Raw genomic sequence first — 13,785 nt, forward strand, 5'->3', positions numbered from 1 at the left:
CCCCCAGAGCTGGGGTGGGGAAAGGTCCACGCTGAGCTCTCAGCTGGGTGGGAATTAAAGGCTGTCTGAGGGTCAGCCAGGGATTTGGGCCAATTTTCGGCAGCAAGAACTGAGCTCTCTCCTCCAGGTTTGGGGCACCCCCTCTTCTCCAGGCATTTGCTTTTACCCAGGGCTTTGAGGGGATGACAGGAAAACAAGTCAGATCCCAGAGCACTTTCAAAGGGCTTTTATGTATTCACAAAAACAAATCCAAATGCATATAAGAAAAATGGGAAAACCGAAAAAAAACAACCCAGGAATATGCACAGTCTCTTATCAACAAAAGAATTGCACAAACAGAGGAGTGAGCTCTGTGCCACTGCACAAGCCCTTCCCCACCCTTGAACCCCATCCATGAGAACCTGGAGATCATTTTCCCAGTGTCCCAGTAGGTATCAAACACTTGGTGGTGAAGGTGACTGGTGCTGCAGGCTGGGTCTTTCCACCTGAGCTGGGAGGAAAACAGCCTTTAAACCCCGAAGGCACAGCAGTGGGGAAGGAGCAGCTCCTGGGTCCTTTTCCTTGCTCTGGGAAGGGATTTGGGGTCTTCCCTATGGTTTTCCATCTGCCTGTGTCCTGTTTGCCAGCTCCCTGCCTGCCCTGGGCACCTCAGAGCATGGAGCTTTTGGGACAGAGTAGCCAAAGCCATCCTGTGTCTGTATGGCACAGGATGGAGGAGGATGGGGGGACTGCAGGGAGCCCCATCCTTTCCCACTCCCCAGGAGATTTTTTTGGGCATGGACTGGCTGTGCTGAAGCCCCCCAGGAAGGGAAATCTCATCTGAGTTCTCCTAGACCCCACAGTGTTTGCAGAAGGAACAGGTGAAACAGGCACAAGGATTGCAGATGGCAATTCTGCTGCATGGAAATGGGGGAGGAATTGGTATTTCTGATGCCAAAATGGGAAGAAAAAGCTGCTATTGGGATTGCTGGAGGGCTTGCAAAGCAAATTGCAGAACAACAGTAACTCACTGCAGAGCCACTGGAGCATCCTGGTGTGATTTCAGCCCCCTTTTTACATTTTTTGAGTATAATTTAACATCATTTTCACAGCAGAAAATCCATTTTCCTCTCCTAATCTCTTAAAAGAAATGGCTGAAACCAACCAGATTTCACACCAGAAGCAGTTTTGTTTTTCCAAGGGGCAGTCTGGGGGTGGGAGGGGGAAGATTCAGCCACTATTTCAGGAGCTGAGGAGAACCCAGTCCTCACCCAACTCCTCCCATCCTCGGAGCTCAAACATCCCAGCGCAGGGAGTGTGTCAAGGGTTCAGCCCCTCTCCGTGGCATTGCCACCGGCTCCCTCCAGCAGCCCTGTCCCCCCTTACCTGCAGGAGGGTCATAGGATGTCACAGAGAGCACCGGCATCCTCGGAGTGGTCGCAGTTGTGGACGTCCCAGCGGATGTGGGAGCAGCGCAGCAGCGAGGGCTCGTGGCCCTTGCACTTGAGGTTGTCGAGGAAGATGTAGCCGGTGCCTCGGCCGTAGCGTGCCTCGCCCCAGGCGGCCCGGGCGTGGCCGCAGCCCAGCTGCCTGCACACCACCTTGGCGTCCCGCAGGTCCCAGGCGTCGTCACACACCGTGCCCCACTGGGACAGGTAGAACATCTCCACGCGCCCCTCGCACCGGTGGCTGCCGTTCACCAGGCGCAGGGAGCCTGTGGAGGGGATGGGGTGAGGCAGCTCCTGCCCCTGCCCACCCCTGCACTGGGTCCCCTTCTCCCTGCCTGCCCTGGGTTCAGCCTACAGCTGCCCACTGCCTCTGCACGGCCAGGAGTAGGGGGTGACCACCTGCCAGAGCTGGGGTGACCCTCAGAGCATCGTGGTGGATGTTAAGTTGGAGGAACAGACAATCACCTCTGTTCCCTGCTTCATGGTCAATGGTCCATCACCTCTGCCTGAACCAGCCTTAGGGGCACCAGAAGAGGCCATGATTAACAGTGTCATCATTTTTTCCTCCTCCCATGGGCTGCTCCAGGCACTGCCAGATCTTGTGCCTCTGCCTGAGCCATTTCTTTTTCCACCCTGTGCCAGCATGGAGCATCTCCAAGGCTGGAACTGTGTCCCAAGGTGATACCCCAGTACCAACCCTCCTTGGGATGAGTCGGGGCCAACGTGGTGGTTGTAGCAGTGGCTTCTTGGAAATGGTCTTCAGTGTCATCAGCACCTGGTGCAGTGGAGGAGAGGTGGGAAAAGTGACTCAAGGGACAAGGTCGGGTCAGAGCCCCCCATCAGTGGTGTGGGATGGCTGCAGGGATGTGGGGTGGGATGTGCAGCCACTGTGCACAAATAGGGACCAGACTCCAGCCATCACCCACACCACGGCACCCACTGCCACTGCTGTCCCCATGTGCAGGAGAAACCCCAGGGTGTGTGGGCTCATTCTTCACCCACAATCCCATTTAGGAAACCCCATTTCCACAGCCAGCCTGAACTTGGCTGAAATCCTGTCTACACCCATTCCCCCACTGACTAAGCCAGGCTTCACCAGAGACCCGCAGACCCCACTCTCACCTCGGCAAATGACCCCGGCGTCCTCGTGGTGGCCGCAGTTGTGCTGTCCCCAGCCCAGGTGGAAGCAGTCGGCCAGGCGCGCCTCGCCGCCGCCGCAGCCCACGTTATCCAGCAGCACGGGCCCGCTGCCGTAGCCGAAGGAGCCGAGCACGGTGGCGGCCAGGGCGGTGCCGCAGCCCAGCTGCCGGCAAACCACCTGGGCGTCGGGGAAGTCCCAGTCGTCGTCGCAGACGGTGCCCCAGGTGCCGCGGTGCCGCACCTCCACCCGCCCGCGGCAGCTCCCGTTCCCGTTCGCCAGCCGCAAGCCGCCACCTGCGCGGCACGACGCCGGGGGGACCAGGGCTCCACAGGGGCTCCGGTGGCCCCTGCTGACCCTCCAAGGGCGTGGGGTGAGCCCCTGGGTTATGGGGTAACCCCTGGGGATCTGGGTGCGACCCCCTGGGGATGTGGGATGAACCCCTGTGGGCATGGGGTGAGTCCCTGGGTTCTGGGGTAACCCTGGGGATATGGGTGCGACCCCCTAGGGATGTGGAGTGAACCCCTGTGGGCATGGGGTGAGTCTCTGGGTTCTGGGGTAACCCCTGGGGATCTGGGTGTGACCCCCTGGGGATGTGGGGTGAACCCTTTGGGCATGGGGTGAGTCTCTGGGTTCTGGGGTAATCCCTGGGGATCTGGGTGTGACCCCCTGGGGATGTGGGGTGAACCCTTTGGGCATGGGGTGAGTCTCTGGGTTCTGGGGTAACCCTTGAAGAGTATGGGATGACAGTGGGGATGTCAACTGAGTTTCTGGGATCATGGGATGAGTCCTGGTGGTGTGGGGTGACACTGGGCACATGGGGTGATTCCCAAGCAGCACTGTGAGCATGAAACAATCCCTAAAGATGTGGGATGAGCCCTTGAGTGTTGTGGGGTGAACACTCTGTGAGCATGGAGTAAACCCTGGGGATGTGGTGTGAGCCTTGGGGATGTGGGATAATTCCTGGGGCATGGATTGAGTATTTAGAACATAGGGTGACCTTTGGGGACATGGGAGGAGCCCTGGGGGCATGGGGTGAGCCCTGGGGATGTGGAGTGACTCCCCCAGAGCCGTGGAGCCCCGTGCAGGACTAGCAGCAGCTGCACACTTACTTTCCTGCTCGATGGTCAGGAGCGTGGTGGTGACCACCTCGGTGGCCTGGGAGGGCTGGTCCCTGCTGTCTGTCACTGCTGGGACAAGCATGGGGACATGTGGGCATGGGAGGTCCAGATCCAGCACCCACTGCCCCTGCCCCAGTTGGTGCCAGTGCCCACCAGCACCACTGCTGCCCCCTGGCAAGACTCTGCCATGGGCAGTGTCACCCCCCAAGCATCACCCATGCATGGCAGGACCCTAGGGTGGCCAGGATGGGTCACAAGAGGACACAGAGGGCACAGCTTCTCCCCCCAGATGACTAACTGCCAACCTCCTACCTGTGGCTGTGGCTGTGAGCGTCTCCTCAGAGCCCAGGGCCAACGAGGTGGTGAACGATGTGATGGTGGATGTGTCCAGCCCTGTGGTGACACAGAGGGATAGAGGTGATACCTGGGAGATTTATCATCAGGACTCATCACCTTTTATGCTTCATTATCCCCTGCCCCTCTGAGCAAGGCCTGGGGGTGGTGGTACCATCACTCTGTGCCTAGAGCAGGTGCCAGAGGGGATGGGGATGCTTAACAAGGAAAGGACCAACCTGAAAAAACTGTCCCTCTTTTTGTCCCTACATCATCCCCTTTGTCCATTAACAGTGGGAAAGGGAAAGCACTGGCACTTACTGCTCCCATCATTGGCCATGATAATGAGGGAATTCAGGGGGAATATTAACATTATAAACAGTAATCAGTGGAGAATGGCAGGAATACATCATTTCAGGAGGGGAAGGGGAGGCAGGCTGGGTCTGGCGCCGTGCCCGGCCCCTGGCAGCCGCTCCCTCCTTCCGGACACGGGCAGCTTGTTTTCCAGCCAGCAGAGCAGGGAAATGGCAGAGGGAAATGGCAGCATGGCAGATGCACTTCCCCTGCAAATCACCACCCTGGCTGTGCTCTGGGCTCTTGGCAGGGGGTTGCTACTCCAAAGCATCAGGATGAGGGTGGATAAGGAGCAAGGATGCTCCCACAGCACAGAGCCTTGGGTATCTCAGCATCTCTCTGAGGATTCCTGCTTGGAGAACAGCATGTCCCAGGGTTTTTCCCTAGCCTGAGGGCAATGCCCTGCCTAGTACCTGTGCAGATGACCCCAGCATCCTCATGGTGGCCGCAGTTATGGATGCCCCAGCCCAGGCTGTAGCAGGCGGACAGGAAGGGCTCGCTGCCGTCGCAGTTGACATTGTCCAGGAGGATACGTCCCGTTCCATAGCCAAAGTAGGCATTGCTCTTGTAATCCAGGGCTTGTCCACAGCCCAGCTGCTTGCAGACCACGCTGGCATCGCTCAGGCCCCAGTCGTCGTCGCACACGGTGCCCCAGTTCCCGCGGTAGAAGATCTCCACCCGGCCCTGGCAGGTGTCGGGGCCGCTCACCAGGCGGATGCTGCCGTCACCTGCAGGGTGCCAGCATGAGGTGAGGGGGATGTGGGGTCCATCCCTGCACGTGGCACAGCCATGACACCATGCCCAGTGGTGGCAAAGGAAATGAGTAGAAAGAGCAGGGGGGCTTGGGAACCTCGGGAACCTCTGGATAGGGTGTGGCCATGGCCAGCACAGTGATGGGGTCTGGGGGTCTGCACCTCAGGGTTGGGAGGTTTCAAGAGGGGCAGCAGGTGACACTCCCTCAATCCCCCCTGCAATGACAGCTGAGCAGCTTACTTTCCCCATCCTGTACTGAGGCTGTGAGGGTCCTGGTGGTTGGTCCTTCGCTGACTTGCGTGGGTGAGAACTCTGCAAAGGAAGCAGAGAGGTGGCACCTGCTCCTCCACCTCGAAGCTGGAGGGATCCCTCCTGCCCCACTGCTCCAGGAGGGTCTGCACCAAACCAACCCTAGCTGAAAATAGAGGAGTTTGCAGCTGCACCGCCAAGCCAGAGCTCTCTGCCAATGCCTCCAGCCTCTCTTCTGCCCTCAGACCCAGCTCCCCACCTCCTTTTTCACTCCATCCACCTCTCCTCTCCAAGAATGCCATGATTCATTTTCCTGCTCAATCCACAACCTCTGTTCTCTAGTTGCTGTTGGTACAACATACCAGCCAACCCAGCATCCCTGCCTTTCCATCCCTCCTTTCCCAAGCCCTGCTTCTGCAGGAGTGGGGATTCACAGAGCAGCTGCTCCAGGTCTGCACAGACTCACTTTCACAGCTCACTGATGCCTGGCTGATGAGCAAACCTTGCACAGTGAGGGGGAACGTGTGTGGGGTACATAAGGGTCGTCTCTGAGCCGTTCTACTTTCACTTGCCAAGTTCAAACACTTTCCACTGCTTTTCTCACCTTTAGGAACATCTCCTACTGAAAAGCTCAGCAATTTAAAGAAACACAAGTCAAAAAGGGAAAGAGCAGTTGGGCAGCAACTGACTCAGAGGCAGGAGCGTGGGTGGGCATGTGCTCTTTCCCCAGGGATCATGCTAGAGAGGGCACAAAGTCCCTGAGCTGGGAGTGACAAGGAACACAAAACAGGCTGGTCACCTTATGGAGCACCAGCCTGTGGAGCTGGGAGGTGACCTGAATTGAAGAGAAGGGTGAAAGAAGCATGCAGAGGATGTTTGGCTGACCCAGGTCAGAAAACCAGGCTCCGAGATAACAATTTGGGCTCCACCAAGGCCCCTGCAACCCCCAAATCTTGCACTCCACAGGAACCCCCTACTCTCCTTGCCCCTGAGGAACCCAACCCCGTTACCATTGCACACAACAGCCACATCCTCATAGTGGTAGCAGTTGTGGATGCCCCAGCCATGGCTCCAGCACTCGCTCAGAGCAGCCTCCCAGCCCTTGCAGTCCACGTTGTCCAGGAAGATGGGCCCACTGCCCTGGCCAAAGGTCATGGCAGCTGGGAGGGTGATGGCATGGCCACAGCCCAGCTGGCGACACACCACGTTGGCATCCACGATGTCCCAGTCGTCGTCGCAGACCGTCCCCCAGGAGCCATTGTAGAGGATCTCCACCCGCCCCTGGCACCGGCTGGGCCCGCTGGTGAGACGGATCTCTGGGAGGAGGGGAACAGCAGGGACCCCTCAGCAGGGACCATGTTGGGTTGTGTATTCTGTCACCATCTGTTGGAGCCGGGTGGGGCAGTGGCCATGATCTCCTGGCACACATTATCTGCTAATGGGCCATCTTTAAACCAGCTGGGCAATCATCTTTATCTTTCCCATGACCCACCCTTCACCCAGGAGATATCTCCTGTTAATGGGCCATTGTTAAAAACTGGGTGTGGCAGTGACTCTTATCACTGTGGGAGATAGCTCCTGTTAATGGGCCATTGTTAAAAACTGGGTGTGGCAGTGACCCTGATCTCCTGGCATATATTATCTGCTAATGGGCCATCTTTAAACCAGCTGGGCAATCATCTTTATCTTTCCACAGCCCATCCTCCCTCCAGGAGATATCATCTGCTGCTGGCCCATTCAGTCCCACTGTGTGACTGATAAAATTCCATCATCCCACTGGGAGATGCTCCAGCCAGGGGAGGAGCCAAGCCTTTCCTACCCAGAGAAAAACTGAGATTTTGGACACCAAGGTACCTTCTTTCCACTGGATTCCAGAGGAAAGCCAGACCTTTCCACATCATCCCTGCACCTTCAGAGGAAAACTGCACCTTCTCCAGGAGCACTGCTCCAGCTGAACCACATCTGCCACTGCAGGAGGATGCAGCCACCATTGAATGGGACTGCTGCCACCACCCTGACTGACTGATGGGTGTCAGCTTGGATTCTGACTCTGGCAGGGTTTTGGGATTGTTCTTTGTAATACTGTATTTCTGTTTTAATTTTCCTAATAAAGAACTGTTATTCCTAATTCCCCTATCTTTGCCTGAGAGTCCCTTAATTTCAAAATTATAATAATTTGGAGGGAGAGGGTTTACATTCTCCATTTCAAAGAGAACCTTCTGCCTTTATTAGCAAACCTCCAAACCAGGACAGACCAGTACAGGGACAGGGTGATACAGGGACATAGAGATACAGGGACACAGGAACAGGGGGTCTCAGGGACAGAGAGCCAGAGGACTGCAGCTGGTCCCTCAGCAGTGCCAAGATCTCCCAAAACCCCCAGCTCCAGGCCTGGGCTCCCTCCTCTCTGATCTCTGCCCCACTGGCCATGGGGAGTAAATCTACATCAAACTCCTGCTCCATAAATAAAATCCTGCTCCTTCTCTGTAGCACAACACAGTTGTTGGCTTGGTGCTGCCCACCTGCTGGTGGGGCATGGGCTCCTCCTCATCTGCTGGCAGCAGAGAATGTGGAGACACAGCACATCCCAGTCCAGGAATGAGATGCACCATCACCAAGGTCAGGCTGGGCAAGGCTGGTAGCCTGGTCTAGTGGAAGGTGTCCCTGCCCATAGCAGGGGTAGAATGAGGTGGTTTTTAAGGTTCCTTCCAACCCAAACCATTCTGTGGCTCTGTGATGCTCCCATCATCTCGCCTGCTAATGGGCAAAAGCCCAGTGGGTGAAGGGAAGAGCAGACACCACTTGTTGACTTGCAATAGGTGACAAGTGACAAGATGCAATTAGCAAATTTGTATTAGCCTCAACAAATGCATCCATAGCTGGTCCCACTTGAGAGCTGGTGGGATGGAGATGATCTCTCAAGCTGCTGGCAATGGGGAGTAGGCGTAGGAGTGCTCAGGGTCTACCACATCAAGAGAATTATTTACTTGTGTGTGATGCATGGCACAGGGACAGGGACTCAGCAGGAGGGGGCAGAAATCTCCTCTCAGGATAATTAGCAGAATAGGGATAATAAAGAATCTTTATTTCCTTTCTGTAAAAGAAGTTTAGCTTCTTCTTGAGGGTTTTTGTTCCAAACCAATATCTTTCCTTTTAAAAATTCCCCAAATCCCTTATTTTACATAAAAATGCATTTTTCAATTACAAAACTTCCTGGAGAAAAGAGACTTTAAGAGAAGAATCTCACCTGGGAATGGCAACATCTCAGGCTCAGAGGTGGTGCCTGCAAGGGAGAAGAGAAAGGATCAGCTCTCCCCAGAAAGGAGAAGGTGAAGCTTGGAGAGGGATGGCAGCAGGGATGGGATGGGTGTGGTGGGGACTGGCAGGACCCAGCAGCCCTTGGACCCTTCACTTTCCTGCAATGTCCTGGTGTTTGTAGGGGGAAAAATGAACACTTCCCCAGGCATCATTTTCTCTACTTCACAGGTGGGGAAACTGAGGCAGCATATGAGTGACTGTGACTCTGGTGAGATTGTGCTGGAAGCACAAGGTGATGTGTGACCCTGGTGAGCCCAGGGGTCAGCAGAAGCCACTCCAGGCTGGTCCTGTCTTAGCCCAGGTCTTGGGCACCTTTTTGTCCATCCCTGGCTCCATTGTTACCTTGCTGTGGGCTCTGGGCAACTCCTGCATCCTCCTACCCCATCACTTCCATGGAAAACTTGAATGGTGAGATGGGAACAAGGAAAATCAATCCTGCCCAGCTTGAGAAACCCACTGGAGATCTCCTGATGGAAGATGCTGCACCCTGTGTGCATTTAAATTTATTTCTTTTATTTCTCCACAAAATCCACTTTTCAAAAACTCCGTAATTATATAATTACATGAAAGTACCAGCACACCTACTGATGGGTGCAAACACCTTAGGGGGTGAACAAACCTCATCCAGAGGGAGGACTGAAGGATGCAGGATGTGTCCTCATCTCTGGACCCCCCTCCCACAGCTGGGTGTTATTTGGGCACAAAATGCCTCTCAGCCCCACTGCTAAGTGATGTTGGATGCTCCTTGGAAAATTGGCAGTGTGGGTCACTGAGGGATCCAGCTCATCCAGGAGCTCACAGCAACATGAACATGATGCCCTGGGGGAGGGTGGTTGGGGATGGGTGGCTGGACCTCGTAGACATCTCAGTCCACAATCAGCTGTGCAATGCTGGAGCCCTGCACAGATCTTTTGGGCATCCAAGGTGTCCTGGACTTCAGTATCTGGCTCCACAACCCTCTCCCATGGGTGACACCTTCCAAAATCCTTCCAAAATTAGTGGAAGGTGTCACTGCCCATGGCAGGGGGTTTGGAACGAGCTTTAAGGTTGCTTCCAACCCCAACCATTCCTTGATTATATGATGCCAATTCCATGCCAATTCCAGCACCCAAGGGCTGATCAACACCCGTGGGTGCCTCTGTGGCCTCTTTTCCTCCCACTGCCTGGGAGCAACCCTGTCCTGCTTCTCACTCAGCCTACAAGCAGGGATGTGAAGGTCAATCCCAGCGCTCCGGAGGCGGATGCCACGCCGTGAGAAGCAGTTTGAGCCTGGGGGGACAGTGGAGCACATGAACCCACCTCCCTTTTCCTTGCTAGGACGTTGCCTGGGAGACCATTAAGGCAGCCAGAAATCAGGGCTGTCAAAGAAAGACCTAGAAGCCCCAAGAGAAAGGAGAATAAGGCAACTGTCTGGCTGTATCCATGACTTAGCAGGGATGAATAGCAGCAGCCAGAGAGCTCCAGCATGGTCAGTGTTCCTGACCTCCCCAGCTGGAACAGGCATGGAAAGGGATGCTGTGATTCCAGCAAGAATTGGGGATTAAACAGGTGAGACCATGGGAGCAGAGAGGCTCTGCAGGAGAGGGCAGGGAAGGATGCAGCAGCCCCGTGGGCTGGAGCACAGGGTAGAGGTAATTCAGCTCACTCCTGCACCAAAAAATGGGGAGACACGAGGGTTTCTAGGAAGAGTGTTTGATCCTGGTTTGTATTGATTTTTACCACCTAGTCCACTCCAGTGCAGAAAAAGCAGTGGATAAAAAAGACATTGATAAATATTCATCTCCCTTTAAGTCAAAATCAAAGCTCTGAAATATTCATTTAAGAGCATCCTCCAGCAAAGTCAGGAGAGATCTGAAAAGAATATGCCTAGTGTGTCTACAATAATGAGGAATGAGAGAGAAACTGTCTTTTTTGAGAAGAGAGAGAGCCCTCCATGTTTCTCTGATCCAGCTTCACAGAGCCAAAAGAAAAAGAGAAACAGCTCGAGTAAACACCGCTGCTGAACAAAACCACCAAATGGGAGGACAAATGGCCCTTCGTTAGCAACTAATCTGTGCCCGTCAATGAAGAGAACCAGGACAGCCAGGCGATTCGGGTGACAGGACAGAGCCACCAGCGTCCCCACACCTGGAGTGTGGGCGTGATGCTGCCGCAGCATCCCGGGGGAAGGGAAGCACCAGCTGAGGGGGTGGAAAGGTAAAACCTGATTTAATTCAATCATGATGTCTGACTACACCCGAATTCCCAGTTTTCTGGCTGGCTGTGCCTTGGCGCAGGTTTGTTGAGGCAGAAATGCTTTCCCCACCACCCGGCTGTAATTACATGGATAGAGTCACACTGGGATAACTACTCTGCCACAGCACTCACGTGGAGCCGCGTTCCAGAGCAGGAATGGCTTTTCCCAGGTCTATTTTAATGCTTCCCATCCTGGCTGGACAGTGCCTGCCAGGAGTGAGTAGGGACCGTTGTCCTCATGGGATGGGTGTTCATTCCACCCGTTTCCTCGGCAGGACTGGTCCCACAGGTCCTGGGGAACAAGTCTAGGAGCATCCCTTGGCCATCAGCCTCTTCCCATGGGTGCTGCCTGCCCCATTTCCCTGCCTGTCCTCAGTGCTGGGCTTGCCATCACAGCCAGGTCACGGTGGGACCCAAGAGCCGAACTTGCTCCCTCCATCCCTGTGCACACTCAGTGCTGTAGGTTACCTACACAATAACCCTGTGCCTACAGAAAATCTGCCGACAAATCTGAGAGCTGGAGAGGGATCACGGGTGCCTAAACCCCCTCCCACTGCCCCAGGCGGGAGCTCACCGGTGGGGCTGAGGAGGACGAGGAGGACAAGGAGCGTGGCTGGCATCAAGGAGAGAGGCAGCACCTTGATGTCCGGCCTCCTTGTGCCGTGCCGAGTGTCCGGGCAGGGACCCAGTGTCATTGCTGCTTGTCAGTCCTCCTGCAGGCGAATTTCCAGAGGATACCTCCCTGAAACATGCAGACAGCAGTGTTAGTGGTGGTGGCCAGGACAGCCCGTGGTCACCAAGGGCCATGCAGGACCTGTGAACATGTCCCTCCTCAGTATTTGCAGAAGCAGTACCAGGAGACACATGAAAAGTAATTCCAGCTGGATTCATTGAGAACAAGTGATTTTTTTTTGAGTGGCAAGATGAAGCTGAAGTGCAGTACCCCACCTGTGAAATAAAACTCAGCAGCAGGGAATGCCAGCAGAAAAAGAGGAAGAGATTAAATACCTTAAGATTGCATTTGCCCCTCATTTACTGCTCACTGCCGAAGGGGTGGATTTCCAGCTCGGTGTCACTCGCAGGCTGTCTGGGAGCGGGGTGGGTGCCGGTCCTGCTGGCTGGACACCTCCGGGAGCCCAGCCCCACGTCCCCGCTGTCCCAGCAGCCGGGCTGTCGGCAGCGTGCGCTGGGGGAGCAGTGCCATCGTGAGGATGCTCCCGCACGCCGCCTCCAAAGCCGGGATGTCAAGCTCAGCTCAGCGGAGACCTAAAATTAATCCCTCCAACCTGCACACCATCTCCTGAAGGGAGCTCAGCACCACGACTGCTGCTGCTTCAGGCACCTACTGGTGGTCAGAAACTTGGGAAAGGTCATTGAAATCTGCTGTATCGGTGACTAATCCCTCCTTCCCATGGAAACCCCTCATCCAGTCTTTTGCTACTCTTGGTTTTCCCATGTGGAGGCACGGGATGAGAAGATCTCCCAGGCGGGACCTGGTGTCCACCCAGCCAAGGCCCCTCCATGGGCTGGGGAGGTTCCAGAAGCTCCAGACCAAGGTTTGGAGTACATTGCCCACAATCTCAGAGGATTTCTGACTGGAGCCACTACTGTTTGGTGAATAAGAGGCTTTTAGGGTTGATGTGAATTTCAGCTTTTTAAGGTATTTTTAAAGCATGAGGTGAAGCGTTCTAGTCCATGGGATTTGAGTAAAGACGTGAGCTGGGATGTGTAACACATCCCAAACCACATCCCACTCTTCTCCAAACCCTTTCTGCTGTGCTGTAATGCTGAACACTGTGGGGAGAGATGATGGTGGACCAGAGGGTTTTCTGTGCACCAGCAAGAGGTGAGGAAGGAGCTCTGGATGGGACACAACCCCGTTACATCCCCCTGATCTCTGCTCGACTCTTGCTGACCAAGCCTCTGGAGGAGCCTCACCAGCGGACAGACAGCTCAGTGATGGGGGCTGAAAACCAATCTTCTCGCTGAGGTGGTGGCTTTCAATACTCCATTCATCCCTCCTGAAGCATGGAATAATGTCGCCTTTTGTCCCAGGGGCGCTCCCCTCCCTGCGGCGGGGCAGGGCTGACAGACGGCCCCTCCGCCGCCCTGTCCCGGCCAAACCCCGGCATCGCGTCCTGCCCGCAGGGACGTTGTCATCGCCGCCACTTTTGTGCCGGAGCCAGCGCGTTCCTGCTCCCTGGCAGGGTGGCAGCGGGCATTAACCACTGCGGTGCTGTGCCGCGGCTGACCCCAAAGAGGGAAAAAACAACTTTCCTTCTCTGTCTGAGCTTTTCCAACTGCTTCTCAATCCTCACACCAATGCTCAGGATTCAGCTGAAAACTGAACCCCCTTCCTTAAACCCAGGGGTATTGAGGCTCTTTCAGAATCCCTACAGATTAAAATCTGGTTTTAAGCCATAATTAACGGTAGGGAAACCCAGCATCCCTTTTAACATCACTCAGAGAAGCTGTGGCTGTCCCATCCCTGGAAATGTCCAAGGCCAGTTGGACAGGGCTTGGAGAAACCTGGGATAGTGGAAGGTGTCCTGCCCATGGCAGGAGGGTAGAATGGGATGGGCTTTAAGGTCCCTTCCAACCCAAACCATTTTGTGATTTTGTGGTGATTCTATGATTCAAAGCATTGCTGAATGCTGGTTTATGGAAGTCCCTTCATACCCAAGTTTTCCAGCTGTCAGGTGTCCTGTGAAGACACTCCCCACCATGGACCCGATGGGAGAAGCAGAAAATCCTCCATCACCCCCATCTGGCACAAGCATTGACCGCTAGGGAAGGTATAAAATTCACAGGGGAGGATCAGGACTTTAAGGTGGGTCCCTGCTTTCACCCCAAATAA

The 13,785-nt window shown here is 55.0% G+C and overlaps 1 protein-coding gene across 2 annotated transcripts; it reads right to left on the minus strand.

The window, feature by feature from the left end:
• Window positions 1-210: 210 nt before the first annotated feature.
• On the minus strand, window positions 211-6,685 carry SSC4D (scavenger receptor cysteine rich family member with 4 domains). Of its 2 annotated transcripts, none has more exons than XM_079325374.1 (9): window positions 6,386-6,685; window positions 5,367-5,438; window positions 4,787-5,101; window positions 3,999-4,079; window positions 3,678-3,755; window positions 2,550-2,861; window positions 2,125-2,202; window positions 1,366-1,693; window positions 211-490 (listed from the first exon to the last, which is right to left on the minus strand). In XM_079325374.1, the coding sequence occupies exons 1-8, from the start codon at window positions 6,528-6,530 to the stop codon at window positions 1,377-1,379; spliced, it is 1,398 nt and encodes a 465-aa protein (XP_079181500.1). In that variant the 5' UTR covers window positions 6,531-6,685; the 3' UTR covers window positions 211-490; window positions 1,366-1,376. The 2 variants fall into 2 exon arrangements, with proteins under 2 accessions (XP_079181500.1, XP_079181501.1); XM_079325375.1 differs by having other exon boundaries at window positions 422-485; window positions 6,386-6,635.
• Window positions 6,686-13,785: the final 7,100 nt, after the last annotated feature.

Source organism: Erithacus rubecula (genome assembly GCF_903797595.1).
Source record: "Erithacus rubecula genome assembly, chromosome: 22".
Taxonomy (NCBI): domain Eukaryota; kingdom Metazoa; phylum Chordata; class Aves; order Passeriformes; family Muscicapidae; genus Erithacus; species Erithacus rubecula.

What these genes read in the sequence shown, in the direction of transcription:
- SSC4D (XM_079325374.1), bottom strand. Translation starts at nt 6,530, where the DNA reads ATGACCTTTGGCCAGGGCAGTGGGCCCATCTTCCTGGACAACGTGGAC. An exon ending in CCTGACCATCGAGCAGGAAA is followed by an intron (nt 2,862 to 3,677) that starts GTAAGTGTGCAG and finishes CGTGCCGCGCAG; the next exon opens with GTGGCGGCTTGCGGCTGGCG. An exon ending in CCCGACTCATCCCAAGGAGG is followed by an intron (nt 1,694 to 2,124) that starts GTTGGTACTGGG and finishes TCCCCTCCACAG; the next exon opens with GCTCCCTGCGCCTGGTGAAC.